Here is a 19,183-nt window from a genome sequence, read left to right as displayed (position 1 = left end):
GGAGGGAGGGAGGTGTTGGGGAGGGTTGGGAAGAGGGGAGGGGGTTGGGAGGGGTTTTGTTTTGTTTTGTTATAAATAAAATGTACTGTAAAACTTTTCAATAAAAAAAAATACTTAATAATAAATCTCAAAGACAGAACACTCATAATAAGAGGATAGAATTACTTTTTATCAATTATCCTGCTGAATTTTTTTTTTTAAAAAAAAAAGCTCCAGGAAGGTTAAGGAGCAGAGAATTGTTACAAGCTTAATACAATCTCTTACCATTTTGTTCTTGAAAATATTTATTTTGCCCATGATAGTTCAAAGAAACACTATGCATAAATATTTCAAACAAAAATATTTTATTTTTCATTAAATAAGTTACAAAAATATTTTAGAAACCCTCCTCCTCTTTTTTTGCTACTGTGAAGAACAAATATGGAACAATGATGGGGTATATTCAGATATAGGTCAAATGAAGCCATACTACACTTAAGCTTTAAATATGCTGTGTAAAAGGAATTAGGTTTAATGGATGATAGAACCTGAACAAGGCCAACCTGAACTAGATAAGATAGCTTGAAGCCATGGCTTGAACTAAATATTGCTTAAATGATACAGAAAACTTTCTCTGAAGAGCTGTGGACTGAATATAACATTATTATATAAAGTTTTCACTAGGCTTTTCTCCCAACTCAACTGTGACTTATATACAACCAACATTCATGGAATGGTTTAATAGATCACAAAGATATTACACATTCTGAGAAACTACTTTAAATTTTAGATAACTATTTTGAGACAAACTATATAGACAGCTACGTTATAGTGCATCAATCAGATGTGGAAAAACAAGCTTTATTTTAACAGAACACTGATGCAGAAATGAAGTTTAGTATGTAAATTTACACTATTATATCTTGCTTTATGAATGTATTTTGTGTGGAAGTAAAATATGGAAATACGAATTGTTTCTGCTTTATTTTCTATTTTTTAAATTTTAATAAATGCCATAATAAAACCAATCACTCTTAAAAATAGTTCGAAACTCTATAGGAACATAAGAATGAAGTGCTTTGGGGAACCAAGGATAGAACATTTTGAGTAGACTAATTTATTATTTGGTTACTGATAAAGAAGAGACAATGAAAGCAAATCCCATTAAGAAGAATAGAAGGAAAAATTGGTTTAACAATTCACAAATACTAGTTTTAATTCGAAGAAAAGTGATGTAATGAACAGACAATGAGAATCCAATCAAATAACAATCAATAAAACTGGGAATGACGAGAGCCAGTTTGTTCTAGTGGTAAAGGCACCAGGCTAGAAACCAGAGCTTATGAGTTCTAGTCTTGCCTTAGGCACATAAGCCAGCCAAGTGACTTTGGGTCAGTAGTTCTCTCTCAACACACAATGTCAGCCCTGGGGAACAGGCCAGTCCATTCCTTTCACATACATAGGTTTATAGATCAACACCTGGTTGATATAAAAAAGCAGCTCTCTACATGCTCAAATGTTAGGAGAAAGAAAGAAGGGAAATTAGGGGAACATATGAAGCAGAATGTCGAGAATATAAAATATGCTGATTCAGAAAAATGGGGAGCTTTTTAATATGTCAGGGACCAAGCTGCTAAATAATGTATAGCTTTAAGCCTTTAGCCTTTGTCCCAAAATATCAAGTCATTCTATTCTTTAATTTTTCTTATCTGGTAACATAATTTTTATCTTTAGCAATGTTTTACCTTTCTTAACTTTTCTCTGCGATTTTCTCTAAATCTGAAAGCCATCTAGGAATTTGCAACTACTATTAAGAGTCAAAATATTTTCTTTTATGCTTAAAAATTTATAATTTTTAAGTATGCATATGTAAGTGCAAGCTGGATGTTGTGGTTAAAGACATTGTTAGACACCAGGAAACTGCGAGTTCCAGTCCTGCCTTAGGAATAAAAGCAGCTGGGTGACTGGCCCAGTTATATTTCTCTAGGAAGAGGCAATGGCAAACCACACTGCCATGAAAACTGCATGGACTTGTCAGCTGCCAAAAGTAATTTAAAGGTACCAAAGAAAAAGTACAGTCACATTGGAATGCAAAGAAAAAACGTTTTAGCACTTTAAATATTGTATCATATAAATTAATCTGCCACTGATTACGCTCTGACTAGTTTATCATTTATTTGAATTTAATCACTAAAATTATACAATTGTCTCACCTGATTTAATCTTTTGATTTTATATTATAAATGGTATGAATAGTTTTATATCATTATTTCAGTGTTTTTCTCTGATGTCACCAGTAGTATGCTTGTGGTTTAAATACTGATTTTATTTACTTTTTTATGAAATTTTGATTCAGTGATCACCTATCAGCTTTCTGGAGCTGAGGATAAAGGAGATAAAGGAACCCTGCTTCCACATTTCAGGATATAGACTTACGCTCTTGAAACATAAATTTTAGAATTGGTCCAGGTCCAAATAAACATAAAGTGCATTAAGCTCTTCTTTGTTTGTGTAAATAAATGATGTGCCAAAATATGTTGTGTCATCTATATTTTAAACTAGGTGTGCTTCATGGAAAGGGTTATTGGTATTGCTAAATGTCTAATAATATCACTTACCTCCTGACCAGATTTTCCAGAATTTTCTGAGTGTAAAGATTCAATCTCTCCTTCAACCATGGCAGCTTCTAGGCACTCATGAAGATCTTTGAAGCCATTAACTTGAAGTGGATACTGGCCAAACATCTCTGTATTTTCAAATTTCTTCCCTTATCAGAAGAGGGAGGTATAAGGTTTCAATAGAAAAGATACAAAGTCAACATTATTATCTTATTATAAAGCTGTTTAAACATGACCTAACTGATCTGTCAAATATGATTTCAAATATCTGCTACTGTACATGATATTAGAAGTTGTAATTAAATACTAGGTTCCATCCTCCTCCCGCTCCCCCCACTCCAAAAAATAAATAAATCCCAGAAACGTAAGAATGTTTAAGCTGGAAAAATGCATGTTTCTTCCCAGTATATAAAAAGAATGTTAAGTGGGACATTTTCTTTGGGTGGGATAGTGGATGGAGGAATACTTTTTAAAAGCTTTGTTAAGGCTATTTTAGGGCTTTATTATTAAACTAGTATTTAGTACTACATTTAGTATTAAAATATTAGTGAGAGAATTGAACTACAAATATATGCCCACTCAAAATTAATACCTTCAAGAAATCCAGCTGCTAAAAATCGTCCATAAAACAGTTCTACCATTGGGTTCTTTGGCTTCTCTCCATTCCTAAAGACACAATTACCTTTGTTAAAATTAAATGCAAATTATTCCATATATTTTAAACAAATGGTTCCACATAAATATTTGCATTCAATGGAACTCCCTCCAATATATTATATTCATAATCTATAGTAGTCAATTATAATTATTTTGAGGTTAATTTTATTATCATCATGAAATTGGTATCCAAATTTTCAACCAGAATCCATGAAATGGTTTTCAACTGTATTCAAATATTAATTTCTTTGTTGTTGTTGTTAGTTGCGAAGTCGTGTCCGACCCATCGCGACCCTATGGACAATGTTCCTCCAGGCCTTCCTGTCCTCTACCATCTTCTGGAGTCCATCTAAGCTCACTCCTACTGCTTCAGTGACTCCATCCAGCCACCTCATTCTCTGTCGTCCCCTTCTTCTATTGCCCTCAATCTTTCCCAGCATTAGGCTCTTCTCCAGTGAGTCCTTCCTTCTCATTAGGTGGCCAAAGTATTTGAGTTTTAGCTTCAGGATCTGGCCTTCTAAAGAGCAGATTAATTTTTTAAAACATTTTAATTCAAGCAAGGTAAATGATTTCTCCACATAAGCCAAATATTTATGATAAATCTGATAGTGACGCAAACCACTCCTAAACTGATCTTGAAATAGCAGCATGATGAGTAATTTCATACTATATTCACAATATCTAGAAGAGGAGAGAGCAATCCAGATAATCTAGGACAAAAATATGAAGTTACATCTGCCTGTTTTACTCTTCTACCAGTTAATCTTACATGACTGTACAGATTAACATTTTTCATCTAAGCTACCCATATTCAAAAATATTGTGTTGGGGGGGAGGGGTAAGGAGGGAGGGATAGGGGAGGGGTAGGGGGGTTTGTTAAAGATAAAATGTATGATAAAACTTTTCAATAAAAAAAAATATTGTGTTGTGTTGCATTGCATTTCAGTATCATAATAGATTACAAGAGTTGAGCTACGTAAGATTTCTGATGCTAAATATTCAGTGAATGACATGTTAAAATACACTCAATTATAAATTAATCTTTATTACTACAAGAGTTACTTACTGTTCCTCTTCAGCCTGGATCTGAAAGGCATCTTCTAACCAATCCAACAGCTTATGTGTGAATTCGCTCACATCTTGCTGTTGAGAAATAATAAACAAACACATGAAGACAGGAATACAGGAAAAGTCACTGGAAAATATGTGCAAGAGTTGGAAGTGCAAAAGGCACTGTAATACACAACATGAAAAACAAACAGGACTTTGTCATTGGAGAACTAACAGAAGTTTTACATTGGAGTTTGCTAGGAAGTTCCTGACATATTTTCTAGCCTGAAATTGGAGGGATAAAGTATAAATAGAAATATTTCATTAATGGTGATGAAGTGAGAAACATAATTTCAATGGCTACAATCATGCCATTTTTCTTTGCCAAAATAGCCCAGCATATATTTGTAGCAAGCACAGGACTTGAAGAAAAATTACAATGAATGGAGCACTAAGCGACCAACTCACTAAAGTGGACTATATTTTACTAAACCAATAGAAGCTGAAAGATGAAGCAAATCTTTGGAAGGATGAAAATCAAGTCGATAAACAAGCTCAGTGGACAAGACCAACAATCAGAAACAAGACAACAAGATATTCTGTACCTTATGGGAAAAAAATGTCAAGCTTTTAAGAGGAAAAAAAAATACAGGAGAGGAACAGGGAGAGAGAATAGAATTTGCAAAACAGGAAAGGTAACTGTACCCTGAATGAATAGTTAGGATAACTGGCGCCTCACTGGTATGAGGATCAGATTATGTGAAGAGACCTCTCTATAAAAAGCAAACAGGGAAGTCACCGAATTATTAAATCAATTGCAAATACATTTGGGTAAAAATGATATTGTATAATAGTCTGTGAAAATGTCCTTCTTGATGGAATTTACTAACGCAATTAAGAAGAGGAGATGCCGCAGACTAGGCACTGGTCAGATAAGAGGTAAGTTACCTCCAGAAGGAATGGAACTGTTAATGTCAGCCCTTCAAGGCAATTAGAACGAAACATCAAACATGGATGTTTCTTTATTGTAAGGTTGCAAGTAATTGTAAGTCTGAAAGTATATCTTTCCTCTCCCTCACTTTTACAATCCAAGAAAGTAGAAAGGGTCCCTTCTAAGATGTTTGCCATGCCTCATTACTCCTGCAAGCTAAATTGCTTCTCCTATGATTGTTGCAGCTCCTCCTTCTCCTATTTGTCAAAGACATTCCTACAGATGATTACATGCTGTAAAAAGTAGCCATACTCACTTCGTAATAACTTGAAATATCAAAGAAGCTACAGTTCTAATAGCTTAGGTCCATGAAAATGACAACAAATGAAAGGAATGTAACTACTACTTTCAGAAAGGATGTGAAAATGAGACACATGGACTGTTATCTAAAAAAAATCCATGGGAATAATTGATATAAATTGGATTTCACCTCATATGGATTGGTAAATGATCTTTGGCAGACAGATGGAAATCTAAATTGTACCTTGTTATTGCACTGGAGATCATCCCATGCAATAAGGACACAGATTCATACTCTGTCCAGTGTTATTCCATTAGGATAAATCTACTTAAATCAGGAAAAACATTGGTCTACCAAATTCATAGCCTTTGTTGAATGTATACCACGTTTCCCTGAAAATAAGACCTGGTCTTATTTTCTTTTGGGCTCTGAAATAAGCACTAGGACTTCTTTTCGGGGTAGGTTTTATATTACCAGCAAGCGGCAAGCAGGGGGGCGGGCGTGGCCTGCGCAATGGGGGGAGATGCAGTGTGGCGACAATGGACCAACCTCAGAGCATGGTGGCGGACCAACTAGTAAAACTAAAGTACTGTATGACAGAGTTCGGTCGGGCAGGAAGGCACGTGTGCCCTTCCCAGACCAGCCTCTGCAGCCCCATGGCAGCCAGAAGGCTGCTAAGGTGGGGGCAGTCAGGCCATTTCTCTGGGTAGAGGGGGGGCTTTGCCCCGGGGATGCTGGAAGGCCATCTTACTAGCATGGTATGACCTGTCAGAGAGGTGAGCAGGGAGGCGGCAGCCCAGGGCCAAAGCAGCAGGTGGAACACTGGCCGGAGGGTCGAGGAAGGAGCAGGCATCCTGCCATCAGCAAGCGGGCGTATTGCTGTCAGAAGACATACTGGCTACTCTATCCCCGCCAGAGCAGGAATGCCGCCACATTTACCGTAGATGCTGCCGGCGAGCTTGAGCAGATGGTACAGAGCAACCCCCTTAGGGGGTTTACCTTGGCACCTGCTTTCCAGCTCTGTCGCATTTCTCTGTAGCTGCAGAGCTGGAGAGCTTGCCCCACCACCGCTCAGATGACCTCACTTTCCCCAAGCATTTCTTTGCTTACTTGATTTCCAGCTCTGTCACATTTCTCCATCGCATTCCTCCATCACCGTGTGCAGTCCCACTAACAAAAGAAGTTTGTGGGACAAAAAAAAAAAAAGGTCAATCAATCAATTCCAAATTCTTGCAAAAAAAAAAAAAGTCGCAAAGCTGGAAGTGATTGACTGAACGGTTGTTTTTAGTCCCACAAACTTCTTTTGTTTGTGGGACTGCACACGGTGGTGGAGGAATGCAGTGGAGGAATGTGACAAGGGTGGAAATCAGGTAAGCAAAGTAATGCTTGGGGGAAACAAGGGCATCTGGGCGGTGGTGGGGCAAGCTCTCCAGCTCCTTATACTCAGAGAAATGTGATGGAGCTGTAAAACAGATGCTTTCTAGCTCCGGCGCTCCACCTGCCGCTTGGGTTCTTGGAAGGGGCTCGGGAGTGAAAGAGAAGAGAGTGGGCAGGTGATGGGGGATCTGCCTCACATCAGCTCACTTGTTCTGTGGCCTGCCTCACCCCACCCCACTTGTGCGACCGGTCACTTTTAGCCAAGCCACATCGTGTCTACCAATGCTGTCAAGATACTTGACAGATCCCCATCTGACCCACGTAGCACCTGCTTTCCAGCTCCAACACAACCCTAACCTCCACTCCCCCCAACCCTGCCCCACCCTAACCCCCATTCCCCCTCCAGGGCAACCACAATACCTAACCCCAACCGTAACCACCAACCCTCCCCAGCGCAACCACAACCACAATGGTGATGTACAACAATCAACAGCTAAGTCATCTTCTGTAACATCTTCACATGGTAACTCTCCCAAACCCCGAATTCTGGCCTTAACCTCTTGTGACTCCAGTTCCTGTAGAACTATTGGCCCCAATCTCTCATGTCCAGCAATAGTGGTCTCCTTAAATGAGCACTTCTTGTCCGTGTAGCCTACTCGTAGTGCATTGGCAACAAAGCTGTCAGTGATTTTATCCCATGAATTGTTCACCCAGGTCACGACCTCTGGCAGGCTAGGCTTCACAAAATTTCCATGCTGATTTCTCTCAATCTGTGTTCAATGTAGTCACTGATTTCCCTGTGCAAATGGTCCTTGAATGGCTTGTTTATCACAATATTCAGAGTCTGGAGATAGGCAGTCATTCCTGCAGGAATCATTATTTGATCTATTCTTCTCTTTCCAAGGAACTTCTTCATGTCTTTTGTGTGGTGAGTACTGGCTGAATCCCAGACTAGCAGACCTCTTTGGGCACCTCTCAAAACAAGTGGCAGCATTAAATTGACCCACTTCCTTAAAGGGTGGATTTGATTTAAATCAAGTCAATTTAAATCATGATTTAAACCACTAATAAAAAGGCTTGATTTAAATCATAATTTTTAAAGAACAACTGTCATCTCTCTCCTCTGATCTGCTGTTGACTCACCGACAGTCCCATTTAATTTAACGGGACTGCTGGTGATGCTGCAGTGACACAACAAGGTGAGGGACGTGGCGGGCAGCAGGTGAGTGGATGCCCGCTAACAGGCGCTGCCATGATGGATCTGAAATGACAGGTGTTCTTTAAATGTAAGGACTCATTCTTGCTGGTAGTTAGAATCTTAATTATTATTTGCAAACAAAATGAATGTTTCTTATTTAGAATGATGAACTGTCAAGTTAGTAAAACAGCAATATCAGAACCGATTTTAGGTTAATAGGTTAATCACACATAGTTGGAAAACTACTCAAATTCTTTTAATTAAAACACTTAAGAGCATAGTACAGATGCATTTCTCTTCAAACAATCATAGTTTGTAATGTACATAGATATGCAAAACAACGGGATAAAGGAATATTCCTGAACTTTGTTTTATGATTTAACTCATGGTTACTGTGAAAATATTAACAAAAATGTTAATATTGCAGAATATACAGCCTCACGCTACATAACTAAGCTCCAGATTGTTGGGGGCAATTAAGCTGACTTTGTAATAATGCCACTTGGGGTGTGTGTGAAAGCCCTAATAAGCAGGCATATACATAGAATGAAGGCTACTGCTAAGATTGTAAGCCGCCCTGAGTCTTCGGAGAAGGGCGGAATATAAATGGAATTTAAAAAAAATTTCATGCTGAATATAAATTATTAATGTATCTTAAATAGAAAACTATATTTATATAGGTTTTTACTCCAAAAGCATTTTATTAAATTTGATAAAAATAAAAAAAACTGATTTAAATTAAAAAATCTGATTTAAATTTTAAAAATCCAATTTTTAAATATTTTTTTAAAAATCATTATTATCCACCCTGCTTCCTTATGTGCACCAGGCTTTTTCGGTTTCAAGGACATAAATGCCTGAAACACCTTCAATTTTACCTTTCTTGCCCTTAGTGATAATTAGAGGTGGCACTTTCGTTTCATCCAGGTAACGAAATATAGGTAACATACAGCTAACACGTGCACTGTCATAACCAGCGGAGGGAATGTAGATTGACGAGGGACCTCTCTGATCAATTATTGTTTGAGATGGCCCATAAACACTGCCGTGTTCTGTACCAACCTGCTACCGGCCCTGCAGAAAAAGCAGGGACAACCCCTTTACAAACGGCAAGAGGCTGGAATAAAGCTTGCCAAATTTATTAACATAAAACAGACACCAACCATGAAACAGGAGCTATGAAACAGGACTATTCAAGTGGTTGCCTTCAGCAAACCAGCCCTCCCACACATTCCCCTTTTATACAGTTCAGGGCGTGGCTTCTCTCTGCCTCCTTCCGAGGTGCCCCATTACCTTCCTCTGTTTACTCCTGATTGACTGCCTCCTGCGTCGGGCGTCCTTGAACAGGGCCAGCTGTGGGTCATCTTCATCCACGCTGTCAGGCTCACACAGCTGGGTCTCCGTCGTGACCAGGTGGGAGGGGCCTGGCTGAGGGCTCTGCGGAGCCTCAAGGCCATCATCAGCAAGCTCTTCAACACCCCCCCTCCTCCTCTGAGTCATCCGACCCAAATGCTGAACCCACAGGCTGACCCTGAATCACAACATGCCATTTCATCCATGGCAATCACGTTGGAGAATTGGTATTTTGAAGTCGATGCCCTCAACAAAGGACTTGAATGCAAGTGCACGTTTAATAAGTTCAGCATCCTGCAGCTTGAACAGTATTGTCGATCTTCTTAGCGAGAGTTCATATTGCCGAAGGAAGTCATCCAGCCAGTGTTGTGATGCTTTGAATTCTTTTGGGGATATTTCTAACTGTGGTGCCAGTGCAATGGCAAATGCTTGAATATCAGCCCTACACACAACCAAAGCCTTTGCTCTCCTGTCAGCAATCCAGTCACAAATGTTGTGTTCCAAGTTCAGGAAATAATGGCTGCCTACCTGTTCTACACTTTCGCTTCTTGGCATTTCCCTCGTCCATCTGTTGACTGAGGTTTACCAATATTGTACTCTGCTCACCATTTTCAGACCATACGGAGATCCAACTTGTTTTCTTTGCAAAAAGCTTGTAAGATTCTTGCCCTGAGGGTCCTCCATGATTCCTTTCTTGAACTCGACGGAATAGCTCTTTCTTTTTGAACTCATATTGTCAGGGGTGAAAATATTCCCTCTGAATCTGCATGATGCACAATGTGGTCTTGGGCCGCAAGCAGCTGAAACCAGCCGCAGAACCATTGGGTGACATGAGAGGCTGTGGCAAGGTAACGGTAAGCGGGGCGCATGGATCATATCCCCCTCCCCCACCAGCTTCGCCTCTTTGCAGCGGTACTGGCAGCTCCCCCCCACGTGTCTATGGTAGCAACCAGATGGAATCGGTGGGTGGCCAGCTGCACAGACTCTTATGTAGAGCTTACTTTTGGGATAGGGCTTATATTAGGCTCACCCACGAAACTCAAGCTAGGACTTATTTTCAGGATAGGTCTTACTTTCGGGGCAACACAGTACTAATTGCCCAGCATCTGGGGAATGAGCAAGATAAACATGAACTAATAGCACAGAAAGGTAATATGATTTAACATAACTGAAAAATGGTGGGCAGACTCCCATAGGTTATATCAGGGGTGTCAAACTCAATTTCATTGAGGGCCGCATTAGTATTGCGGTTGCCCTCAGGGGGCCGGGTGGGTATGGCCAGGGTGGGTGTGGCCTCCTGGGTGGGCGTGGCTAGAGTGCGTATGGCCTACTGGGTGGGCATGGCCAGCTCTAAATCGTTCGCATCAAGGGTGCCTATGGAGGCCCGGGCAGGAGTGGGACAGATCTGAGGGTCTCTGGCAGAAGGAGGGTCTCTGGGCCAGGGCCAAGGCAGTGGGGGCCGTTCCCTCACTGTTTCCAGGATGGCTTCGCGGGCCACATGAAACCACTTTGCGGGCCGCATCCGGCCCCTGGGCCTTGTGTTTGACATGTCTGGGTTATATCAACTGAAGAACACAATTTGTTAAAAAGGATAGAAACAGGAAAAAGAAAGGAACGGCCCATATCTGAACCCTCCCTCTAGAAATCTCTATGATTTTGCAGTTACGTCTGGATTTTTTAAAACATGGAAGAATACATAAAATGAAAGTTTTGATGGAATTTACTAGCCGAATTAAGAAAATCTGTAGTCTTCCATAAGCAAAACAAAAACATGAAGTAAAAGTGATAGGAGATGTATCTGATATTTATATGTAGATTTATATGTATTGTCCAGAAAAAGCAAAAAATAAATTCTCTCGCAGAGATGGATAAAGGTATAAGACAGTAACCAATATGGAAATGCAAGTTCATTGCTAATAATAGGAATGCTAGCATAAAATGTTATTATTTTAAAGAAAGTTAAAGTCTACTATGGTTGAAGACATATTGTGGATATCTGGAAATTGTTTGTATTTGATCAACCTTTAACTTCTTTTAAGATTACACAACAAATGTACTTAACAAGAAACAGCCTAGAAATTAGGTGGAAGTTTCCAAACAGAAAGTATTACAAATGCAAACAATTCCAAAGAGGAGGGAAGGGAAAGAGGAACAGAGTAGCAGAATTAAATGTGACTGAGCAAAATATTTGGAAGCTGGCGTTTCCAAAGAATGCTAAGCTAAAGTTCAAAAACAATGTTACAAGCAACTAAAAATACATTTTCAGATAGATTTCAAGTAAGGGGAGCTTATATACAGCTGCATCCCAGAATACTGAAGGAAAGTGCTTTTGATATGGTTGAAGATTTGTCATCTTTGTGAAATCTGGGGAAACAGCAAGGTTTCCCTAATTACTGGAAACCAATTTTTTTCTATGCTCAAGGAAAGATACTGACTCCTAAGAGACTCAAGAGCAGATCGTAAAGATATAGATCTGTAAGCACTATGAAAACAAAGCATTAACATATCATAAACAATTCTTCATAGAGTAAACAGCTCTCTTTTTAACTGAGCAAGTTCCTAATAGATTATAGGAATCCTGTAATTGTAAAATATATTGGTTTTAGCAAAACATGTAATAAAGTACTGCACAATATTCTGATTACAAAGCTATTTATATCACAGCTGGTTGGCATGTCAATAAAACTAGCTTGCTTTACACTCATAAAATTCCTTATCAAATTTGAAACATGTATATATTTGGGTGACATAAAGTTCAGTCCTAGATGAGTATTTTTCATACCCATGGACATTAATTACTATAGTAATACAACTATGAATAACCTGGGAACATGATAGAAGGAAAATTTAGTAAAACTGCAGATTTGATTAATGTTATAGTATAGATAATATCCTGCAAAGCAGAATAAAAGTCAAAATATTGGAACCACTCAAGATTTGAGACAGATAATCTTCTCCCATTTATTGCATAGGGTTGTGGATATTTTTATCTGAACATAGATTCCTGGAAAGAATAGAATGGTGGACTTGACTTCCACCTCTGTGGTTTTGTTTAAAAGAAAAAAAAAATGATTCCACAAAAAGAAAATGAACATATTCACAAATCTTGTAATTTCTGGACAAATTGACCACCTTAGCTAGATCCCTTATTAGCTACAATTAACTGATACAGTTTTTAACAAAATACCCAGTCTGAAAATTCCATGAGGTAAAAGTACTTTTGTAGCATTTTATTCGGAGCATTATTCCAACTCCATTTTTATTTAAAGTAAGGTAGAAAGCTCTTAAATTACCTGCTGAGAATCATTTGACTTAAACGCATCTTTAAGAATTTCAACAGCTCTTGATGGGTCAACGTATTTTCTTTTCGAGCCAACAAGAAGTGCAAAGAGGTATCTTAATTCGCGCATAAAAGGTAAATTTCTATGTTCCTGTATTTGAAATAGTTATAAACAATGAATTTTGTAGTTTATTATTCTGTAAGAAGTACAGCTATAAATATGTTCTCATCACAATATTAACAAACTCCATTACAGTTATATTATTTTAGAGCAAACCATTATTTCTTTTTCTTCCCCTCACCGGCAAAAAATCAACGTTTGATGAGTTGATGAATCAGTAATTGTATAAACTAGTATTGATCTACCTGCCTACTCCAGGTCACACACAAAAGCTAACAGCCAGTAATAGTCTATAAAGATGTTAATAAGCCAGCAAAAAAACATCCCAAATTAATAAATTTCATATCACAGATCTATTCAATGTTGTATTCCCTTGCTTTACAATAAAACTTCATGTTTCCATTAATTATACCTGGACTACCGTTTTAATAGCTTGCTAGTTATCGATCTACTATCATCTTAGTATTTTTATCAGCAGTAATTTCATATTAAAAATCTCTGGAAAAAATGGAAACAAATCATTTTTCTCATTAGTGTTAACTCAAAATAAACAGGTACAGCTCATCAGCATCCAAAGGAAGATTTTATTTATTTATTTTATTTTATTAAATTTATATACCGCCCTATTCCCGGAGGACTCAGGGCGGTGTACAGGGAAGATTAAAACAAACATACAAAAATTAAAATCAGATTAAAACAATTAATTAAACAAAGTCCCCGAAATTTAAAACTAAAGCCTAATAAAAATTAAAACCCCTCAGCCTGGGCCAGACAGCTCAAAGAGCCAAGTTTTCAGGTCCCTGCGGAATGAGCGAAGGTCGGGGGCAGTCCTAAGTTCCATGGGGAGCTGGTTCCATAGGGCCGGCGCGCCCACAGAGAACGCTCCATTTGATGAAGGTCAAATGGATACGGCAAGGGGTGCAGGCTGGTAGAAATAGGTGGAAATGGAGTGGAAGACAGCCAAAAAAATAGAGATGGGGCAGAGATATGCAGGCCAGGGGACTTGAAATGGAGGCAAGTGGGGCAGCTCAGGAGAAGCAAGAGGTCTTTGCCTAATGATTGCAACTGGGACTACTGTGACTAAGTGGTGCAGTCATGGGATGTTTCACCTAACAACTATGTCACTTAGTGACTAATATTCTGGTTCCAACTAGTTATCTCATTAGCCTCTAAAGTGCTGTAAAATTCTTCTGTAAACTTCTGAGCTAGTATATTATCAGCTATAACTTCTTTGAAACATTTATGTATGCATATACATATACACATACCTAAATATAATTGAAATATAATCAGAAGACTACTTTTCTTGTCAATACTACACAATAAATCCACCAATAAATTGCAACTGCCTAGTTCCGGAGTTTATTTATTGTTCACATTTCTGTACCATCCATCTTCCTCAAAGAAGGACTTCTGGGCTGTGTACAATAAAAGGCAGCCTATATAATTATACCTTTTGGTTTCGGGGGAGATCTTGAGCACTTGCCGGTAGATTGTAATTCAAGACTAGCCTTCGAAATTCCAACAAGTTAAATAGTGACTGAAACAAAAAGGAAATATAAATTTAGCATTACTTTTTAGAAAGTTATTACATATACAATGCATTCAGAAAGTATTCAGACCCTTTTCACTTTTGTCATTTTTTTAATACTACAGCCTGATTGTACACTTGTTGAAATTCATTTTTTTCTCATTAATCTACACTCAGTACCCTGTAATTAAAAACAGAAGTTTAGAAATGTCTGTACATTTATTAAAAAGAAAAAACTGAAATATCACATTGCCATAAGTATTCAGACCCTTTGCAACACTTGAAATTTAGCTTAGATGCCTTCCAGTTCTCTTGATCATTGCTTGGACATGATTTGGAAAGGCACACACCTCTCTACAGAAGGCCTCACAGCTGGCACTGCATACTGTGGGAGAGCAAAAGCCATGAGGTCAAAGGAACTGCCTGCAGAGCTCAGAGACAGGATCACTGAAAGGAACCGATCTTGGGAGGGCTACAATAAAATTTCTGCTGCACTGAAGGTTCCTAAGAGCACAGTGGCCTCCATAATTCACAAATGGAAGACATTTGGCACAACCAGGACTCTTCCAAGAGCTGGACATCCATTCAAACTGAGCAAATGGGGGAGAAGGCCCTTAATAAGAGAAGTGACCAGGAACCTGATGGTCACTGACTGAGCTCCAGAGAACCTGTGTGGAGAGGGGACACAGTTCTAGAAGGACAACTATTACTCCAGCCCTCCATCAATTTGGGCTTTATGGCAGAGTGGCTAGATGGAAACCTCTTCTCAGTGCAAAACACATGAAAGTCCACTTGGAGTTTGCAAAAAAGCACCTGAAGGACTCTCAGACTGTGAGGAACAAGATTCTCTGGTCTGATGAAACCAAGATCAAACTGTTTGGCCTCAGTTCTAAACATCTGGAGGAAACCAGGAACCGTTTATCATCTGCTCAATATCATCCTAACAATGTCACCCTAACATGGTGGTGGCAGTATCATGCTGTAGAGGTGTTTTTCAGCAGCAAAAGCTGGGAGTTTGGTCAGGGTTGAGGATAAGTTGAATGGAGCAAAGTACAGGGATATCCTCAATGAAAACCTGTTCCACAGTGCTCAGGCCTTCAGACTGGACTGAAGGCTCATTTCCAACACGATAACATAATCCTAAGCACACAGTCAACAGAGGAGTGGCTTAGGGACAACTCTGTGAATGTCCTAGAGTGGCCAGCCAGAGCCCTCACCTGAACCTTATTGAACCATCTCTGGAAGGACCTGAAAATGGCTGTCCACTAATAGTCATTATCCAACCTGACTGAGCTTGAGAGGATTTGAAAGGAAGAATGGCGGAAAATCCACCAATCTAGGTGTGCAAAGCTTATCGCATCATACCCAAAAATAAAATAAAATAAATAATAAATAAATAAATAAAAAGACTTGAGGCCATAAATGCTACCAAATGTGCTTCAACAAAATACTGAGTGAAGGATCTGAATACTTATGCCAATGTGATACTTCAGCTTTTTTTCTTTTTAGTAAATTTACATTTCTAAAATTCTATTTTCACCTTCTCATTATGGGGTACTGAGTGTAGATTAATGAGAAAAAATGAATTTCAACAACTGTAGAATCAGGCTGCAGCATAACTAAATTAACAAAAGTGAAGTTAGTCTGAACATTTTCTGAATGTACTGTAAATTACAAAAGAACTGAGAAGCAAATAACTGGTTCACAGGTTGTAACCCATATGATACTTTCTATGTAAAAAATATGAAAAATTTAAACCAACAAACAATGAATACGACCTTCTTACTAATTCACTAATTAGTATATTGTGACTTGGAAGCAAACTCCATTATTTGGGGTATTGGGAGACATACCTACAAACAGATAACAACTCTGCATTTTTATGTGGCACAAAATCTAGAAAATTGAATTCTGATCATGCAAAAATGCACTAGAATGAGTGACAAAGGTATTAAAAACCACTTCAAATATAGATATAACACTTATTGCTTCTATTGTTCTGTTGTAATGCTGACTGTGGCTGCCAGCATTTTATATGCTAACTAGGGCCTACATGAAGGTTACAGCCTGTATTTCAGAAAAAAAGCAAGCAACAAGAAAATATGAATTATTCATGGTTCTGCCTTTCCTGCTTTCTTTGGTGAGAAAAGAAATGAGTGGATTCAGAAGGAAAATACACACAAAATCTACTATGCTAACTTATAACTCTAGCCTATATATACAGAACCTTATATATCTATGCATGTAGAGTCCAAATAAACTCGTATCCATGTACATGAAAATAATTCATTTAATTATTTTATTCATCCTGGACATAACAAATTAGGAATCCATTTTTGTCACTAATATTTTCAATAAGATTACACATACATTTGCTTAAAAAAACCTGTTTTCTGGTTGCTAAACAAATTAAAACCAAAGTGGCAGAGGAAGTATTGAAAAAGGACATATGACAATATTATATGCATATTAGCACTTTTAACTGCCAATCAATGTATACCAAAAACATGCTCCAGTACTTTTAAAAATATTTTTACATTTTCCTACATTAAATGTAAAAAAGGGAGTCAAAAGGGGAAAAAGTCAAGAAGCTGAGACTGAAGTCAAATATTATCTATGATCAAAAATTGGAATTATTGTTGATTGCATATTTATGAGGGACAAAAATCTAGTTAGAGACTGTATAAAAAGGAGAATTTAAAACACATTTTAATATAATATTTGAAAAAAATCTTAAGAAGATATTCAAAGTAAGTCCTGGTTACATATATGGCAAAATTAGATATAGATACGTAAGTTGTAAGCTTTACTTATGTATAAAATTTACACAGAATCACATGGTATTAAGTGTTCCAGAAGAGTATACAGATTCAAAGATTTGTGCTGCCACATGGTATAACAGAATGTTGAAAGCAACTTTGGTTATCTGGCACACATGAACCTAGTGTTGAATAAAAATAAATCTTTGGCTCATATTACAATGGTGAAAAACAAAGGACACAATTCATAAAAGCACATGCCAACTAATATTCCATTAAGCCACATATATTAAGGGAAATCTGCATCTGTAGAATATGTTTGTTTTGGTTTTAACTTTAGTACTTTTCCACATCACAAGTCACTGACTAATAAAGGTAATGTTACACATTGATGAGCCCTATTAGAATGTATCAGATTTCAAGAGACCCGACGAAAACATGAAATATTATCATACAGTTGATGCAACCTAAGCAGTCTATCAATCCTGTGGTTAAATAAATACTGTAGTAGGTAATATCCAAATTTATCACAGATGAAGTAAATTAGGATAGTTAGCTAAAACATTGCCAATATGCTAGGCAAATAAAAAGGAAGAAACAAACCTATATATATTACCACAAAACTGCAATAAAAATATACTTTTTTCAAGTATTAATTTTTGAAATTATTATTGAAATTATTGATTCCATTTTTACCATATCATTTTTACCAACCAGACAATGGCTGCTATAAATTTTCTATGAGTCAAATATTAGTTCTTAGTAAATTTAAAAACTTCAGTTTATGCTTCTTAGCTATACACACATATTTACAAAATGTCATACAAAAATCAGGCAATAAGCTTAAAAATATTGCAATTTGCTTTTTAAATAAGATGACAAAGACATCAAAATGACAGGAACCATTGTAAAATTTGAATTAATATATAAATGATAATTCTATCACAAGAAAAATGTTTATACTTCATATGGGAAAACAAGCAGACAATTATTTATAGGCAAGCATGTATTTCAGCTAACCCACACACACGTACTATATCTGTATCACATATATACATACATGCTATATTTATATCATACACATAAATGCCCGCAAGGCTTCATATATAGTTGTAATTAATCTATTACATATTAAATATTAAATATGTATTACATATTAAGCCTTTTCTCAAAAAAGCTTACAGCAAGTATAATTCATGATATTACTCTAAAATAAGTATATTACTTAGTATTTGATTTGATTGATAGTATTCAAATAGCCTAAAGCTCAAAAACAGGTGATATCAAAGTTATTATTACCAGTGATCTCATTCTTCACTCTCAAACAGCAAAACCTTTGATACATGTCCAAACTGGCTATGGCATCAGAGTTGTTCAGTTTAGCATGGTAATGATGCATATTAAACTCTAAATTGATTATTGAAGCAAAGCCTTAACATAGTTTCTGGTCTTATCCTTTACCAATTTCCTATAATATGCATCTTGCTAAGTGGAATATATTGAGTCACTTATAATTTTGATGACCCAGTATTTCAGGGTCTTAAAAAATAAAATAGGTATACAGAAAATAACTTCTGGGAGACTTTTTATATTAATTTCTCCATATCATTAATTTTATTATGATAAATCCCAACAGCTTAATAAAATTAATACATATATTACCTGTATAACGGCACTAAACCAGCATGTGTTACCAACATTTTTTAATCCCACTGGACAGATATCTTGACGTTTTCTATCGTATGGATTTGGAGAATCACTCCAGACTTCTGGATGTGTTCTTTTCAGACTTGCTTTGTTTTCTGCAATGCTGGCTTCTAGAACTCTTAGAAAACAAATAAAATAATTAGAAGAAATAGTTTAACAATTTGTATATATATTTTCACAAACCTTCACCATGCTTATGCCTTTTAATAAAATTTATTAGTCAGAAAGGTATTATTAGACTCCTGATTTTTTTTCTTACACTACAAAATCTAAATTATGGGGTGGGGGTTGGAGTTGCCCCATGTGCCCCATACCTGCTTA

At 37.2% G+C, this 19,183-nt stretch overlaps 1 protein-coding gene across 7 annotated transcripts in view; it reads right to left on the bottom strand.

The window, feature by feature from the left end:
- USP25 (ubiquitin specific peptidase 25) overlaps window positions 1-19,183 on the bottom strand; it is a 67,869-nt gene that overhangs the window by 29,822 nt on the left and 18,864 nt on the right. For all 7 annotated transcript variants that reach the window (XM_083361972.1, XM_083361974.1, XM_083361975.1 and 4 more), the window contains exons 5-10: window positions 18,818-18,980; window positions 14,319-14,405; window positions 12,758-12,895; window positions 4,321-4,397; window positions 3,190-3,263; window positions 2,598-2,746 (exon numbers count right to left, since the gene is read on the bottom strand). In XM_083361972.1, coding sequence (XP_083218098.1) covers window positions 2,598-2,746; window positions 3,190-3,263; window positions 4,321-4,397; window positions 12,758-12,895; window positions 14,319-14,405; window positions 18,818-18,980 — 688 coding nt within the window. The remainder of the gene's footprint in view (window positions 1-2,597; window positions 2,747-3,189; window positions 3,264-4,320; window positions 4,398-12,757; window positions 12,896-14,318; window positions 14,406-18,817; window positions 18,981-19,183) is intronic.

This window comes from Vipera ursinii (genome assembly GCF_947247035.1).
Source record: "Vipera ursinii genome assembly, chromosome: 4".
NCBI classification, from domain to species: domain Eukaryota; kingdom Metazoa; phylum Chordata; class Lepidosauria; order Squamata; family Viperidae; genus Vipera; species Vipera ursinii.
The sequence above is the reverse complement of the archived record's forward strand: the minus strand, read 5'-3'. Positions and strand labels throughout refer to the sequence as shown.